Source organism: Halichoerus grypus, chromosome 15, assembly GCF_964656455.1.
Source record: "Halichoerus grypus chromosome 15, mHalGry1.hap1.1, whole genome shotgun sequence".
Classification (NCBI taxonomy): domain Eukaryota; kingdom Metazoa; phylum Chordata; class Mammalia; order Carnivora; family Phocidae; genus Halichoerus; species Halichoerus grypus.
Genome location: NC_135726.1, coordinates 35,496,666 through 35,514,863, shown reverse-complemented (window position 1 = coordinate 35,514,863; position 18,198 = coordinate 35,496,666). Strand labels below are relative to the sequence as shown.

Sequence of the window (18,198 nt, the reverse complement as noted above, 5' to 3'; positions counted from 1 at the left end):
TTTATATTGCTACTGCATTTCTTACCCTTGAAGTGATTATGGGGAAGTAACCTTGGATACAAAACTACGATGCTCTTGAACCTTGCCCAGGCTGGTTGTAAAGTATTTTTTGTACAATGGAGGTAGAGAGGACAGGGCAATAATTTTAACCTCACAGGCCTTGATTAATGCCAGGACACTTCCCACTCCCCCCTCCCGCCCCCCACTCAGGTTCTGGTAGACCTAGAAATAAACTACAAGTACTGTGTTTAGGCTCAGGGATGGCATAATACATTTTTAAATTTTAGCTTTCAGTTTTCCCTGTTTGTTCTTTTACAGATGTAAAACGTACAACTAATGTCTCTTTTCCCTAAAATTAAAGTGTGTTCTAAAAAGATCTACTCTGGGAACGAAAAGAAGGTAATAGAAGATGGAAAGAAGAGCAACACAACATGCTCTTCATAGTAGTTTTACCTGATTTTTCTCATACCAGCCTGAGTCTTACTTTTCTATAAAACATTAGTAATCAGTGCTTCCCCCAATCTCAAATATTCAACTTAATGGAGACAGAGAATCTTTAACTTAACATTTAATGAAAACAGAGCATTTTAACAGGTTCTTTGCAGACATGGTTCTAATATTGATTTGCTGTTACCTTATTTTTAAAAGGGGGTGGTGGTGGGGAGATACAGAGGCTAGATTAACCTGGCCCCAACGCTCAGGATCATAACTTACGAGTTACATAACTCTGATGTCCTTGACTGTACAAAGCATCAATTGAAGCCAATAAAGCCTGTTTCTACCAACATATCAAACTTTCTTTTTGCCTTTTAAAACTATAAAATGGGCACGTACCTGAGGCATAGGCTTCAGGCCAATGGGTTTTTAAGGGCTGCTTAAGAACCAGAATGAAGGATACATTCTCCAGTTTAAGGATACATTTTACAGTTCAAAGTATGTTCTTCCTTCTAAAAATGTGACACAAAGAATAATTTATACCAACTGCTTTTTATTATCGAGTTTCAGAAACCTTTCACAAGATGGTAAAAAAAAAAAGGGGGGGAGGACTTTACAACCACAGCTAATGTTATTTTTTTCTCCATTGTTCCCAGTCAGCTCCAAACCCATTGTGTGCAAAGCCCATTTTTCCATGCATCTAAATGATAGATACAGGCTATGAAATTCTTTATTCTATTTGTAGCAGCTTACGCAGGTGCAGCCAAACACAAAGCTTCAGGACAAATTGTACACAAACTTTACAATGTGGGATTTGGATTTAAAATATGAAACATAAAATCTACACAAAACTGATAAAAATCAAGCACAGATACCAGGACTGAAACTTATAACCCATGTGTGAAAGGGAGTCTTGTTTCCTTTCAAGTGCTTTATTCTGCTATAGAACAGTCAAAATGAAGATGTAAAGCTTTGTGGTTAGTTTAAATTATACACTCTGTAGATACTATACCAATTTTAAAAGTTACACATAGACCAACAGATGTCCATCAGTTCATCTGGATTGACCAGACACTCCAGCTGGATCGCTGAAAGCAAACCGGGCAAATGTGGAAAGAAAATCCACCTGTGCAATTTGTTTGCAGAGTTTACTGATGGGCACATTGCACTCCTGGTCCATGATGGCTGCTGCTTTCTTCATCAGAGCTATCGTTATAGGCTTCACGCCTCTGACCACCTCCCGAGCCCCGAGTGCTATCAAATTCTTGAAGCTCTACCTCCTCTGTGTCTCCAATTATGTTTGGAACTTCTGGTCTAGATGGCAGAAGATCTTCTAGCTCCTTTATGAAAATCAAAACAAAACAAAAAGGTTAGTTTGTGAGCTATCTTCAACTTCCCTTTGGATACAATCCAAGGTATATGCTTCTTTGAGAGTTAAAATAGATAAATCTAGTGCACTTTAAGCCAGAGATCACAAACTAATGACCCACAGATCAAATATGCAGACATCTTTTGACAACCCAACTACTGCTTAGAAAACAAAAAACCAGAGGTATCTGCCAACATTTAAACGCTGGAAAATTTTACAGAAGACATGCCTTCCTGCATGGAAGGACTAATGCTAAGCTGAAAGGCTGCCTCTTTAGGTGAGGGATCTGGTGTCCACGGAGTCCCAATCCTTCCACCACCAACTTACATCCAGTCTGCTTTAATTCTTTACTATTCCCTGCTTGGCACCATCAACATTTACACCAGCAAGATTTGTTTTTGTTGTTGTTGTTTTGTTTTTTAAGAGAGAGACAAAGATTGTGGGTGGGGGGAGAGGGAGAGAGAGAACCTGAAGCAGGTTCCACATCCGGTGAGGAGCCTGACATGGGGCTTGAAATACAGTTGGATGCTTAAGCAACTGAGCCACCCAGGCACACCAAGCTTTGCTTTTAATAATCACCAGGACGGCCCAACAATCACTCAAATGTTAAAAAATCTTAGCACCAAAAACAAATCAAAGGTGACAAACACCTCACTGTTAAACTTTAATTTGTTGCTTATATTTAGAGAGAACACTTACAGAAAGCTTGTCTGGGTTGATCCAGTTGTTTTCAGGAAACTGCACATCAAACTTTATGTAGAGATCACCTTTTTCAAAGGGATTACGATACTGTGGCATTCCTTCCCCTCGAACTACACGGACACATCCTTTATTTGAGTAAGTAAAAAGGAAATTATTAGAATTTTACCCAAGAAGAAAGGTGCTCAATAATTCTTTTGAGAGTCACCTACTATAAAAAAATTACAAACTGGAAAAAAAAAAAACCCAACAACAAAAACAAAACCACATGGAATCCTGGATTAGACAAAAATCAAGATTTACCTGGTTCAATTACTTTTCCGGGGGGGTATTTCACCACAATCTGACGTCCATCAAGGTGCTTAAATGTGAACTGAAATCCACATAGAGCTTCAACAAGTCCTATCTTATATGTCATGTGCAAGTCATTCCCATCTCTCTGGAACACCTACAAATAAAGCACACAAAACACATTAAAAAAAAAAAAATTATGAAGCCATACCGTGTTGTGCTGTGTTCCTTGAAATGATTTCAAAACCTTAATTCTACCATTCATTGTAAAAGCCAAACTGTTGTCATCCCTAATTCCCTAAATTTATATAAAGAAACCTAGCTATTCTCATGTAATATGCTAGAAACATCTATCAGAAAAGCATTGGAGGGGCACCTGGGTGGCTCAGTTGGTTAAGCATCTGCCTTCAGCTCGGGTCCTGATCCCAGGGTCCTGGGATCAAGTCCTGAATTGGGCTCCCTGCTCAGTGGGGAGTCTGCTTCTCCCTCTCCTTCTGCCCTTCCCCCTGCTGGTGCACGCTGTCAAATTATTAAATAAAATCTTAAAAAAAAAAAAAAAAGGAAAGGAAAGCATTGGAATTGAGAAAACTGGCTCTAATAAAGCATAGCTGAGGCTCCAAAAAACAGAACCAGAGATATTCTGCAACTGTGGCTCATTTCCTGACCCTGCCTCTGAGCAAAAAAAGGTGTAGACAGTCCAGCAGGATTCTGTAGAAGAGGTTCATCTTCGAAGTGCTCCCCAGACATGACTGTAACAGGGGTAGGGGAGAGCCCAAGTTCAACATAAAAAGCTCAACCACTAAATGGGCTCAATATCATGCTTTACACATGTACAAGTAAGTATTACCTCACCTAAAATTCAAAATTTGCTTAGATGAATATAAATCAAACAGCAGTGCTAACAGTGACTAATTACAATATTAGTCTATGGCTTAGGTAATGCAAAGATTATTCAATAAACATCAAGTATATTTCTGAGCTTTCAACGTGTAGGAAAAATACATCCAATTTCACACATACCTTACTTATAATTTTTGCTTATTAGAATTTACAAATATCTATACTTAGCTTTTGAAATTTAAGATGAAACAAAATTGCAATGAAAGGTCACCTAGATTTTTTTCAATACAAAATAGTCTCTCCTCCAAAGAACAAAACAGATGAACACAGGGGAAGGGAAGGAAAAATAAGACAAAAATAGAGAGGGAGGCAAACCGTAAGAGACTCAACAAAAGGGAAGAAGATTGCTGGAGGGGAGATGGGATAATGGGTGATGGGCATTAAGGAGAGCACTTGATGTAATGAGCACTGGGTGCTATATGCAACTGATGAGGGGCGCATGGGTGGCTCAGTCGTTAAGTGTCTGCCTTCGGCTCAGGTCATGATCCCAGGGTCCTGGGATCGAGCCCCGCATTGGGCTCCCTGCTCCGCGGGAAGCCTGCTTCTCCCTCTCCCACTCCCCCTGCTTGTGTTCCCTCTCTCGCTGTGTCTCTCTGTCAAATAAATAAAATCTTAAAAAAAAAAAAAAAAGCAACTGATGAATCACTGAATTCTACCCCTGAAACTAATAATACAGTGTAAGTTAACTAAACTGAATTTAAATAAAAAAGAAAAAAAGAAAAGAAAAAGAATAATCCTGGCCAGTTTAGTTAGGGAAAAGTGAAAATCTGGAAGATACCCTCTTTTCCCAAATTATCCTCCTAAATTTACCCATGAAGGAAAGTTAATCTCAAACCATTATCTTGATCAGTGGTCCTGGACCAGCAGCCTCAGCAGCACCAGGAAACTTGTTAGGAATGCACATTCTTGGGCCACAGCCCATACCTACTCATCAGAAACCATGGAGGTGGGGCCCAGCAATCTGTAGTTTTTTGGGTTTTTTTAAAGATTTTTTTTTTTTTTTTTTATATTTGACAGAGAGACACAGCGAGAGAGGGAACACAAGCAGGGGGAATGGGAGAGGGAGAAGCAGGCTTCCGGCGGAGCAGGGAGCCCGATGCGGGGCTCGATCCCGGGACCCTGGGATCATGACCTGAGCTGAAGGCAGATGCTTAACGACTGAGCCACCCAGGCGCCCCAATCTGTAGTTTTAATACCAGGTGATTCTAATGTATGCTGAAGTTGGGAACCACAGAATGTATATTACCTATGTGCATTTACTCAAGTGTTTCTCACAGTGGGTGGAAAAATTAAATTCAGTAAGGATTCTTTAACACAGAATGTTTAAATATTTTCATAACTGTAAAATGCTAGTGTTTGTGAACATCTTATAGTATTATTATTCCAGGAACCATCTATAACCAAATATCCTTTGGTTAAAGCTACATCAGAAGTAGGGAACAAGAGGCACCATGTTCTTGGAAGGGAGCTCAACTTAAAGTGATTCCAACTGAAGATGATATCAGGGTTGTTTTGGGGGGCAGGGAACTGGCGGAGGGGTGAGTTGGCTAGAAAATTTGATGCTAAAATTTGAACAGAGAATAAACAAGGACATTCAGGGAATTTCTGACAAATCAGGTTAATGAGGAGGGACTACCAAGAACCAGACAGTAAAAGACTTAAAGTGGCAATAATTTCTGGAAAACAAAGTACAGAACATAGAGAAGGGACTAACATCACCAGATACTGTGGTTCTTTCCTGTGCAAATGCACAATTGTAGCCATTATCACCAAAACAGACATATGCCTGTACTGAAAGATGAATACACATGATATAAAGCACTCTCAAAATCGAAATGTTTTTTGATCAGAAGATTTCTATGTGGGGAGCCTGGGTGGCTCAGTCGATAAACGCCTGCCTTCAGCTCAGGTCATGATCCCAGGGTCCTGGGATCAAGTCTCACATCAGGCTCCCTGCTCCACGGGGAGCCTGCTTCTCCCTCTCCTACTCCCCCTGCTTGTGTTCCCTTTCTCGCTGTGTCTCTGTCAAATAAATAAATATTAAAAAAAAAGAGAGATTTATATGTTTTAGCTATAGCACCCACCCTAATCTCATGGCCTGACAATTCCTTCAGCACAAACTTTGGGAGTAAAAAAAAAAAGCCCCAAACAAAATAACTACAAGCTTTTTCATGAACTAGTTGAGACTAGCCAAATTTTCTTTTTTTTTTTTTCTTTTTTTAAAGATTTTATTTATTTATTTGACAGAGAGAGACACAGCGAGAGAGGGAACACAAGCAAGGGGAGTGGGAGAGGGAGAAGCAGGCTTCCCGCAGAGCGGGGAGCCCGATGCGGGGCTGGAGCCCGATGCGGGGCTCGATCCCAGGACCCTGGGACCATGACCTGAGTCGAAGGCAGACACTTAACGACTGAGCCACCCAGGTGCCCCTAGCCAAATTTTCTTAGAAGGCTAACATTTTCAGGGTGCCTTGGTGGCTCAGTCGGTTGAGTGTCCGACTCTTGGTTTCGATTTGGCTAAGGTCAGGTCATGATCCCAGAGTCATGGCATCGGCCCACATCCTGGCTCTGTGCTCACCAGGGAATCTGCTTGAGATTCTCTCGCCCTCCCTCCCCTCTCTGAAATAAATAAATCCTTAAAAAAAAGAAAGGTTAATATTTTCAGTGGTATTAATTAAACAAAAGCCTAAATCTCGGGCTCCAATTTACTTTACTGGTCATAGTAAAACCATGAAGTAACATCCTTTGACCTCTCACCAGCTGAACTTCCACTCTAACCTCTAACATCTCCTATTTTCTACTTTAGACAGTTACATCTGCTGTCTGTTGGAAATTCCATGCAATTCCACCACTTCCAACAATTTTAAGAGGTGACCTTCTTCCAAACGCCTCCCCACAGCCCCAAGAAAGAAAAGCAGTTTATTCTGAGAATCAGATCTCATCTGATTCTACATTATCCTTGAGGGAGGACTACTTTGTATTTAGAAAGCAAAGCCAAGCCCATGGAGCCCAAAGCTAGTACTAAATGGGGAGTCAGAACTTAAATCCTTGTCTCCAAATTCAGTAATCTGTATTTTAAAAATCCTAACTCAATTATGTAGCAACACTAAAGACTGAATGTAGGATTAAAAAAAGGTTTCACCACCAGTCTGACATACCAAAAACTCTCCTCCAAATAAACATTACTTCTTAACTTCTCCATTACCCTCCTGCTGCTGCATGCCACACACCATTTGGTAACTGTCCTCAAACTATTCCAATGATAGATCAATGAAAATACCCACATGTTGTCTGTACCGTCTTACAATACAGTTTATACCCAAGCATATTATAAACATCTCAATTACCTAGCTATCTCTCTGCCTTTCTGCCTTGTTATATGGTGTTGTGCATGAAAGGCATGATTGAACAAATGAAGAAATGACTACAATGCCAGTTAACAGAGAATCTTTTAAAAGAGTTACAGCTCTTTTTGGGGCTCCTGGGTGGCTCAGTCAGTTGAGCGTCCAGACTCTTGCTTTCGGCTCAGGTCCTGATCTCAGGGTTGTGAGATCAAGCCCCATGTTGGGCTCTGCACTGAGTGTGGAGTCTGCTTGAGATTTGCTCTCCCTCTGCCCCTCCCCCCAACTCTGTCTTTCTCAAATAAATAAATAAATCTTTGGGGGAAAACAACTACAGGGTTACAAATATTTCAACCTACAAGACCCTAAAGCAGAATTCTAGGAATTACCATTTTTTAGCAAGCAGGAAGCCCTTGCTATTTGTACGTTTGGCAATATCCACAAAGGGCCTAGATATATATATAGTAATTTATAGCTTTGCTGAGGTAAGAAATTTATCCTGAGAAAGGTTAGTATAGGAGAGCAAGCCACAATCTAGTTAGAGAATTAATCTAACCAATCTAATTCCCAGAATCTACATCTCAATATGGCTTTACTCTCTATTAGATTCTTTAAGTGATTTTTAAAATTTACCTTACTTGTAGAAATCACCACCAAAAGAGAGAAAATTTCAGTACAAACTAAAAAGGTGGTTGACTTGTGATATAAGGACCTTCAGAGAAACTCAAGTCAATGTGGTCAAGTATAATGCCAGAACCCTGTCAAAAATCAGAATCTGGGTGATTACTAAAGAGGTTTCCTGAATAGCTCCAGATACAGTCTTCAAGAATAAAGGCCCCCAGTATACTCTATAGCACATTAAAAAATACACATGCGGGGGCACCTGGGTGGCTCATTCGGTAAACTGTCTGCCTTCAGCTCAGGTCACGATCCCAGGGTCCTGGGATCGAGCCCTGCATCAGGCTCCCTGCTCAGCAGGGAACCTGCTTCTCCCTCTCCCTTTGTTGCTCCCCCTGCTTGTGCTCTCCCGCTCGGTCAAATAAATAAATAAAATCTTAAAAAAAAAAAATACACATGCAATGGTATAATCAAAATAATATACGCTAGACCAGATCGTTGGACCAGTTAATTATGCCTTGTACATAACATACAATATATATCCAAAATAATAATAATAGTAATTATTTTTAAGATTTCATTTATTTGAGAGAGCATGCATATTCAAGCACAAGCAGGGGTGGGGGGAGGGGCAGAGGGAGAGGGAGAAGCAGACTCTCAACTGAGCAGGAAGGCTGATTTGGGCTCGATCCCAGGACCCCAAGATCATGACCTGAGCGGAAGGCAGATGCTTAACCAACTGAGTCACCCAGTTGCCGCCAAAATAATTTTTCTTAAACTGCAGAACCTTTTAAGAAAAGCTCACATGGTGGGCGCCCGGGTGGCTTAGTTTGTTAAGCGACTGCCTTCGGCTCAGGTCATTATCCTGGAGTCCCGGGATCGAGTCCCACCCACATCGGGCTCCCTGCTCAGCAGGGAGTCTGCTTCTCCCTCTGACCCTCCTCCCTCTCATGCTCTCTGTCTCTCATTCTCTCTCTCGCAAATAAATAAAATCTTAAAAAAAATTAAAAAAAGAAAAAAAAAAAAGCTCACATGGTTAACCCAATATGTAAAAACTAATCTAGAGAGCAGCACTGAAGATTGAAGCCCTATCTACCACTCACCCCCTATCAAAGGAGTTTCACAATGAAAAATAAGCTGCCTTAGATAATCTGGTCCAATGCCCTTTTTTTTTTTTTTAAGATTTTATTTATTAGAGAGAGAGAGACAGTGAGAGAGGGAACACAAGCAGGGGGAGTGGGAGAGGGAGAAGCAGCCTTCCCGCAGAGCAGGGAGCCCGATGCGGGGCTCGATCCCAGGACCCTGGGATCATGACCTGAGCCGAAGGCAGACGCTTAACGACTGAGCCCCCCAAGCGCCCCAATGCCCTTATTTTCATACAAGGAAACTGGGGTATAACCACAACAGGATTACTTAAGATTATAGTGCTAATCAATGGCTGAGCTGGAACCAAAACTGACTCCTTTTCAGTGCTTCTGAAAGCACCTGCTTTGGTCTACTAAGCAAGTCAGTTCTTATAAACTCAGCCCAACCACTTAACTTCATTTATGTTCAATGTTGTTCCAAAGAACCCAAAAAGATCTAAACCTGTATCTTGACCACAAGGCCCATTTCTGAATAAAACAAAAATCAAACAAACAAACAAAAAGGAAATTACCTCATGTTCCTTCTCTTGTAGCAAAAGAACAATGTCTCCTGGTTCCACTCCTGGGGCCTGATCTGCTTCCCCAGTGAATGTAATTCTCTGTCCATGTTTCATGCCTTTGTCTACGTGGACTTCAAGAATCTTGACTTCTTTAATCACCTTCTTCCCCTCACATTTTTTACAGCGGTCCTTTTCATTAATTACCTCTCCTAGAAAGAGAGTAACATTAAAACTTCCAGCAAGAGTACTACATTACACTCTTAAGATACGTCTTAATAATGTTTTTATTCATTAAATAAATGTTCTGCATTTAATTGCTATCTAAAGTTTTATTTATTTTTGTTTATTTTATATATTTTTTTAAAGATTACATTTATTCATATGAGACAGAGAGAGAGAGAGAGAGCACGCAGAGGGAGAGGCAGAGGGAGAGGGAGAAGCAGGCTCCCCGCCGAGCCAGGAGCCCAACGTGGGGCTCAATTCCAGGACCCTGGGATCATGACCTGAGCCGAAGGCAGACGCTTAACAATCTGAGCCACCCAGGTGCCCCTAAAGTTTTGTTTAAATTATCATTCTTAATAACAGAAACTCACATCTTACTACAGGTTACCTGAAGGACACAGCTACCTGGTTCCCTCTATTTCAAAGAAACGTATGAGAAATGTAATGTATCTTAAACAATACTGTCTTGGCTCCTGACTCTATTTCCTAAAGTTAAAACAAAGCCTACGGTTCAAGGAAAAAAAATGGGTGGTCAGATGCTGAAGCTTCTACAAGTGCTACTTCCTTTTTTGTTTTCAGGCTTGGTTTCAAGTAAGTTTAACTCTGCTGACAGAGACAACCCAAATAAAAACTTAAATATCTTTTATGGCTCATTATTACATTGTATAGTTGGTAGGTGATTTTATTTATTTCCTAGACTAACCCCTGCTCAGATGTCCTATTACGGATCTTCCTTTTATTTAGGTACGCTATCACTGAGAAATTTCCAAAACCAATTAAGAAATGGCTAAATTTTAGCTGACACTGAGTACCCCCATACCACGTTTAGGACAACACAGCTTCTTTTCTATGTGTTCTTCTGAAACATTTAATTAGTGGTATAATAAAGTAAAACTGAAGTTCTACATGTGAAAAAATAGCATTGATTTCTACTGGCTGATTATTGGCACACTTTAATGCTTAGGTAACATGTATAATTAATGACTTCAGGGACTATTTCTAGAACACTGCTTTCAAAAAGTATGTTCTGCAAAACACCAGTTTCTCATAATGGAATGGCACATGGGTAAAGATTTCAGTAAACTTTGGTTTCTTGATAGCAGGAACTGTTAGGAGGCTTTAATAAGGTAAGGTGCACTAAGACTTTCCAGGAGGGGAATATAATATGCAGTTTCTCCATTATTTCACCGCTTCCTGGAGTAATTTGGAAAAAGATGGTCTGGAACTGTGCTATCCAATATGGTAGCCACCAGCCATCTGTGACTATTTAAAGTTTAAATTAATTAAAATTAAAAATTCAGTTCCTCAGTCACACTAGCTACATTTCATGTACTGAATAGTCACAGATGGCCAGTGGTGACCATACTCAACATTGCATATATAGAACATCTCCATCATTGTAGGAAAATTTTACTAGATGGCACTGCTCTAGAACAAGGTCTGGTAAACTAAAACCCCAGGCCAAATTGGGTATGCCCTTGTTTTTATAAGAAATGTTTACCTGGAAGTCAGTCATGCCCATTTGGTTATATATTGTCTATGGCTTTAAAAAGCGTTACAAGGACAGAGGTGAGTAGTAGTTTCAGAAATCACTCTGAGCCTAAGTATTTCAAAGTCATTCAAAACCTAAAGTATTTACTTCTGTGAGAAGCTTCAATTCCCCTTACCTATCCTTAAAAGCTAGCTAAAGCTTACAGTAAAATCTTCCACTTATCAGAATAACTAAACAATTTGCTGTCTCCCTCTTTATCAAATATAACCTTTAATAATATAAAGGGACAAAGGACTTTGCCCATCCTTTCGGAACTAAAGACTAACATTTCATTGAACATAATACAAATTTACTGTCTGTGTTCACTGGGCCTATGCATAATAGAATAATTATTTTCACATTCTTCGTTTAGAACTCTGTATCTTTTCTTTAATAAGATGAATACAAACACATATTAAAAAAGAAAAATTGTAAGCCTCTCCAATTCCTGCATTTCTAATCCATTTCAACATAAAAGCAGAGAAGTATTGGCATGCATACCTTCTCCATTACAGTCAGAACACACAGACTGCATCTGTTGTACCATTCCTGGAGCCAGCTGTCTGATCATGATGCGTACACCTCGACCCCGACAAGCACTACACTTCTGAACAGCTCCAGACTTTCCACCTTGGCTAAAGCAAGCAAATACATAAATTAGATTTTTGCCCACGGACCATTCCATTGGCCATGACAAACAGGAAATGTGCTTTTTACCTTCATCTTCAACCCCCAATGACTACTATTTAAACTGACTTTCAAATGTATCAGAAAATGTTCTGTGTTGGGTAGTTTAAATCATGAACAATTTTTACCTGGTATAGACTAAAAGTGCCACTGAAAGAACAGATGGAAATTTATTTCATAAACCTGAACACACACTTACCCACTGCATGCACTACAGAGTACATTCTTGCTAAGTTGTAGTTTGGTTGTCTTGCCATTATACAGATCTTCTAAAGACACTCTGGGGAGAAAAGAATTAGGTCCAATCAAATTTTGCCAAGTTCTCCTAAATACAAGATATAAATGACCGCTGATACAGCAAATTCCACTATAACCTTTTAAAGAATTCAAAATCATCTTACATTAATTAAGTCAACCGATCGAAGTTTTATTTTGTGGCTCAAATAAGCAGAAGACTTTTATGATTATGGACAGTATCCATGGTGCTCAAAGCCACAACCTACAGGATCAGGCTAACAATTTGTTATGCTACATTTTCTGACAGAGCTGATAACTGAACAAACTCAAGCATCACAACCTTCTTCTGGCCTCAGGCAGGAGGCCCTCCATCTAATCCAACCCTCTGAATGAGGTACAATTATTATCCTCATTTTACAAGACAAAACTGAACAGACGGGTTAACTTGCCTTACTTAATCACATAGGCAGCTTGGTTCCAGAGTCCATGCTCTACTAAAGGCTTTGCTCCCCCCAAGGACAATTTTTAGAAAAGTGACAAAGTTATATTATAACTTATGGGAGTTATATGCAACTTAGATAGAGTATGTCTCAAAAACAAAACAAAAGTAACCTTATCAGCAGTGTGACAGAGAGGAGGGAAAGGTTTTCAACAGGGAGCCTAGAAGCTTAAGAGGTCTTAAGGACCCACAGACTTATAATCAAAATTATATATTTGAACTTTTACCAAATTTCCAAAGGGGTCTATCATCAAAAAAAAAAAAAAAAAAAAAAAAGAGAGTTTAAAAGCCTATTAAAAATGCGTAACTGATAAAACCCAATTCGCTTTTATATAGCATATTTGAATTACAGGACCATTCATTTTCAAACTAACCTCAAAAAAATCTATGTATATCAAGTCTCAAAAATACTATTCTTTTAGGATCTGAAAGCAATGCTTTTAATGTGGTTTTACCCTTCTGTGTTTTTAAAACTCCTTTAGCAGTGAAGATTTACTTTAAAATAGAGGAACAACTGTTAAAAGTATTTTGCAAAGCACCTATACTATTTATATTGTGGCATTCAAACTTTCCCCAAATCATTATTTCAAGCTTAAATTTATACGTTCTAGGCAGTATAAGAATAAAACACTGATGGACAAAACATTACCAACACTTTCAAATAATAACATAGCTACAGCTTAATCAGACAAAAGCAACTGGCTGCATCTGTCTTTTATACTCATAACAATCTTTAACCAAATCATCTACATAAAACGAAGAGGTAGATCTTTTCCTCCTTACATATTAAATTACACTTAGTATGCAAAACCACTACCTAAGAGGCCAGAAAAACACACACTTCAACAAACATGGCCAATGAAGGAAAAATGTGGGTAATGGTCTGGCCAAGCTGGCACTCTCCACCAATGGTGCTAAACTGGCACAATCCTTTACAAGGCAATTTAGTTGTATTTATCAGGCTCAAAACACTGATGCCTGCCTGAGAATTTCTGCCAAGAAAAGACAAAGCTGTATATAAAGATACTCAAAGCAGCTATTTACTACAGAAAAAAATTGGCAACATCCTCTAGAAAAGGTGAATGCTTGAATAAATCATGGAATTGAATATTATAGACACCCAAAATGAAATCTTCTAATAGGTAAATTTTAAATAATGTTAAAAGAAAATAGCATTTGCGGTATACGATGAAAAAAATTTTAAAGTATATATTAATTTTTTAAGACACAGCAAGTACTTTCTTGATCTTATTTACTTCTTAAATTACTTTTGTATCAAAGAAAAAAAAACTAATCACACTGTACAACTATTACTCTTGGAATAATATCCAAATGATAATTTCTGAGGATAAAGTCTTTTAAAATACAAATTTAAGAATGAGATCCAAACAATGTAGAAGTTTACACTTCCTCTAATCTACTCAAACATATAAATTAGGTAATATGAAATATCTTAAATAAACACTTGAAAGTCTATGGCATTTGCTAGTAAAACCATTATTGGTTCATGAAAAGAGGATAAAAGACCTCACAAACTTTGCAAAGTAAAATAGCTATTTTCATACTGTAGAGGGCTCATGGGCTCACAGTCTAAGACCAAGGTCAGACACCATTCATATGTTGGCAGGTTAATGTCAGGCTAGAAGCCAGCAAGCTCCACGGAAACCAATTTAGGAGAGTTCACATGGAAGATCAAGTAATGAGTGACTGTAACATGTAAACAAACTAGTCAGAGTCACTCACTGTGTTAAGTTTTTAAATAAAAAGTAACTTGGAAAATTTAAATACTTAAAAAGAAAATAATCTTCATAATTGAAATTTTAAATCACGTAGTAACAAGCGGCTTCAGACCAATATAACAAAACCATCTGCCTCCTCTGTAGAATATCAACCATCCTTTAAGATCTATAGCAAAATACAAACACCCAGGTTATCAAATTTAATTTAGTCACCCAATGAGGATAGTAAGGAGATGGAAGATTTTTTTTCTGACAATAGGACGTTTTTGATACCTTTATCTTTACTAAGCATTACTATTTGAAAAAATAGTACTTAATATTTTTTTAAAAAAGAAAAAAAGATATTCACTTAAGTGGATGCATCATGTCTTCTCCTCTTCTTCTGCCATTTCGACTTCTACTCTGATTGCCCATGAAGCCGAACAATCCCCCACCAAAAATGTGAGAGAAAATATCATCCATGCCACCACCTCCACCGCTACCTTCCCGAAGACCTTGTTCTCCATATCTGTCATATAATTCACGCTTCTCAGGATTTGACAGTACTTCATATGCAAAACTGATTTCTTTGAACTATAAAAGAAAAAAAAGTAACAAGGAAAACAACTGGATTTTCAAATAGAGGGGTAGGGCAAAGGCTACAGGAATCTGGAATCCAATTATTCTAACAAAAGCTATAAATTACCTTTGGTTTGATTCTGGTCCTATCTCCCACCTACCACTGCCTGGAATGTTAGCATTCCCATTACAAAACCAAAATACTCTTCATGTAAAAATTTGGCTCTATGGTAAGAGATGGGACTTTTCTTGACTTTTTTCAAGCAGGGCAATTTAAAACAAACCTCATGGGGCAAAGTCTCAAATAACTTACTTTGTCACCAGCATTTGGATTCTTATCAGGATGGTATTCCTTGGCTAACTTTCTGTATGCCTTCAATAAAAAAGAAAATTAAAAAAAAAAGGTTACATACAAAATCTGATTTAAAGATTTGAGTACTAAATATCCATTTTTCTGAGAAGCAATGTTTTAAAATCAAACCTTCCAAAAACATCTTTTATTCATTGAGACTGACAAACTGGATTCGTAAGCTGAGAAAATATCTCAGTATTGTTTACTAATTTATCCACCTCAATACTGTTTACTCACTAACCAAAAACAAAATATCGAAAAATTTCATATTTTCACTATTGTCAAATGTCTTTGATGGCCTGTAACCAGACCAAGAAAACTCTAATGAACGCTAAAGACATGATTGTTAAGTTTGTTAAAACTGCGAAATATTTTAACTAAAAATTAAGCTAAGGTAAGAACCTCTGCTCAGGATGGCTCCTGCCTTCCCTCTAATTGAAACATCAAGAGAAGCTCCTTTTATTTTTTCATATGGCGGATTAATCAGGGTATTAATTAACTGGAGTAACTTCAGTCTTCCTAAAGTTGCATACATTTAGGTGGCTAGAATATACTGCACTTAAGTCTTTATTCACAGACACATGAATTATATAATACAGACTAGCATTTCCGGTAAGGTAACAGGAAGTCCATTTTACTCTCAACTCTACCCGTCCCGATGCCTAAGGAGCAGTCTCATTTTTTCTCAGTTTACAAATCTGGATACTCTAAGCTCGGTGAAGACCGAGTAGGGCTCAGTGAAATGCCGCAAGTGCTCTGAAATCCTGAGATCAAAGATTCGCAGCACTGCAGACAGCAATAAGGCCTTATATTTATTTTTAGTGTACACTCAGGTGTTTGGCTGGTACCCACGACTTATTCCTGAACCGAGTGCAGAAACATCTAGGTTACCTGCCCACAGAACAATACACCCAAACAGAGACCCACGGGGCGGTGGGCGAAGGAGGAAGAGTGGGAGGTGCTCCTGCGGCTGCGGCACCCAGGAAACATCCCCAACCGCCCGGAGGCGCCGGCGGGGGCGGCCTCAACCCTCCCGCCAGGCCCTAGACCCAGCCCGGACTCGGCTCCGAAGCCGACGACCGCGGCGTGGACAACTTCTCCCCCGAGGCCGGGATGCGCTGCGCGCCTCTGTCCAACCTGTTTTTCCAGGGTGATGACCTCCGCGCGGGGAGGGCCGCGCAGGCTGCAGCCTCCCGGGAGCGCCCGGCCTCCGGCGCCCGCCGGGGGAGGGAGGAAGGAAGCGTTCTCGTCGTGTTTGCGCAGAGGCGGGTTTTATTTGCTGCATTTGCGGGCAGGCGGGGCCGACGGCCCAAGGTCAGCCGAGGCCGGTCTCGCTGCCGCCGCCGCCCCCCAGCCTGAGCCCGCCACGTCCGGCGCCGGCTCGTGGGCAGCCCCGTAGCGCGGCCTGGCCGCCTCAGCCAAGCAGGCCCGCGCCCCTCACACCCTGCCCGGCCGTCCCGCTCCCAACTACCTTCTTCAGCTCGTTCTCGCTGGCGCCGGGCGGGACGCCCAGGATGTCGTATAGCTTGGTGTCGGCCACGTTTGCCATGGCGGCCGGCCGGGCAGCGCTTAGGGAAGAAGGCGACGGAGCGGACGGAGCGAAGTCAGGCCCACAGCGGCGTCGGCGGCAGCGCAGGCCAAGGAAGACAGCGAGGGGGAAGAGGGGCGGGGCTGAACTTTGACCCGGCGCACGGCGCGCCGTGACGTCGCTGCGCGGTGTCCGCCCCTGAACCCTCGGCCCCGGCCGTTGGGGGTCGTGGTGGTGAAGGACCCGGCGGAAGGCTCCCTTCTCCTCAGGGTCCAGTCGCCGGGGCGGGGGTCTAGCGTAGAAACTGAGAGAACTGTGACCCGCGCTTTCCAAGAATTCGGCTCTCTGCGAAAGGCGTTTATGGAGGGTGCTGAGGGGATGAAGAGGCCACCCCCTCGGTCAGCTTCGAGTCCGGCGGGCGAGAAAACCAGGCCGGGCCCCCGCGGGAAGCCCCGCAGAGGTCGTCCTCCGAATCCGAGATGCCGCAGGTGGACCCTCTGCGTCTGGTTCCCTCGGGGTTTAAGATGAAAAACAGCACCTGGGTGTGTGTGTGTCTTTGTTTCTTGTGTGTGTTTTGTATTAAGAAATTTTTAAACATTCACTAAAAGTAGTATGTTGCACCGAAGAGTACAACAGTTAGCTACATCTTACCGATTTTGTTTATCTCCTCCCACCCATACTCCCTAATCTCCATTGTTTTAAGGGAAACCATTTTATTCATAAATGTATATACCTAACATGCCTTTTTAAGGCATAATCACATTTCATGAAATTGAGTCCATCTAATTCATTGTCCATGTTCGGATTATCACTTGCCTTAATGACCTTTCACAATTGGTTTGTGGCATCCGGGTCCAAACTAAGGCCGACCCGTTGTGTCTGGATCACGTGTTTAAGTCTCTAACTTGATAGCTTTAAAATTAGCCAACACCATGGCTCTAGAGGGTATAAGGCAGCCTGGCCGGACACAGAGTTACCTGGTGATTGATGCCCATTGATTGACATTCGTTTCAGAAAATGTTTGCAGTGCACCCACCACGTGCTGTGATGTACAGTCACCTGGACTGGGGGAGGGGAGAGTTACAAGAGAATAAGCCATTGTGCCTGCCTCCAACTCACTAACGGTTTATGGAGACAGAAAAGTAAGATGTTCTGATCCTTTGGAACCCGAACTGGTAGTAAAGACTCCGGCATAATCATTGCAGAATAATCTCTCTTCCTTGGCATTCCTCCAACCGTAGTTGTGGAGGGCCTTGAGTACCATGCCAAGGAGTTTGAAATTTATCCTGAAAACCCTGGGGAGTAACTGATGGGAAGTCATGGTACTCCTTCCACCTAACTCTTCCCTTTTCTTCAAATCCTATAAAAAATGCTGTTCTTTCAGTGAAGTCTTATTTGATTCCACAACCTGATGAACACCACTTTTTTCATTTTGAGTTTCCACTACCCTTGTTGTGCCTCTCCTAGTCGTGTCTGATGTGCAGTTTGAATAGTATTTTGGTGTGAGTCCGAACTCCGTTAATAGGCTGTAGATTACTTAGGGGAAATTC

General features: G+C 40.8%; 1 protein-coding gene across 1 annotated transcript; it reads right to left on the bottom strand.

The window, feature by feature from the left end:
- Positions 1-552: 552 nt before the first annotated feature.
- DNAJA2 (DnaJ heat shock protein family (Hsp40) member A2) lies at positions 553-16,779 on the bottom strand. The gene is made up of 9 exons (XM_036088260.2): positions 16,592-16,779; positions 15,082-15,141; positions 14,560-14,783; positions 11,935-12,015; positions 11,550-11,683; positions 9,308-9,504; positions 2,807-2,951; positions 2,504-2,631; positions 553-1,775 (listed from the first exon to the last, which is right to left on the bottom strand). Exons 1-9 carry the CDS (start codon positions 16,667-16,669, stop codon positions 1,584-1,586), a joined length of 1,239 nt encoding a protein of 412 aa, XP_035944153.2. The 5' UTR covers positions 16,670-16,779; the 3' UTR covers positions 553-1,583.
- Between the last annotated feature and the right edge of the window lie 1,419 nt (positions 16,780-18,198).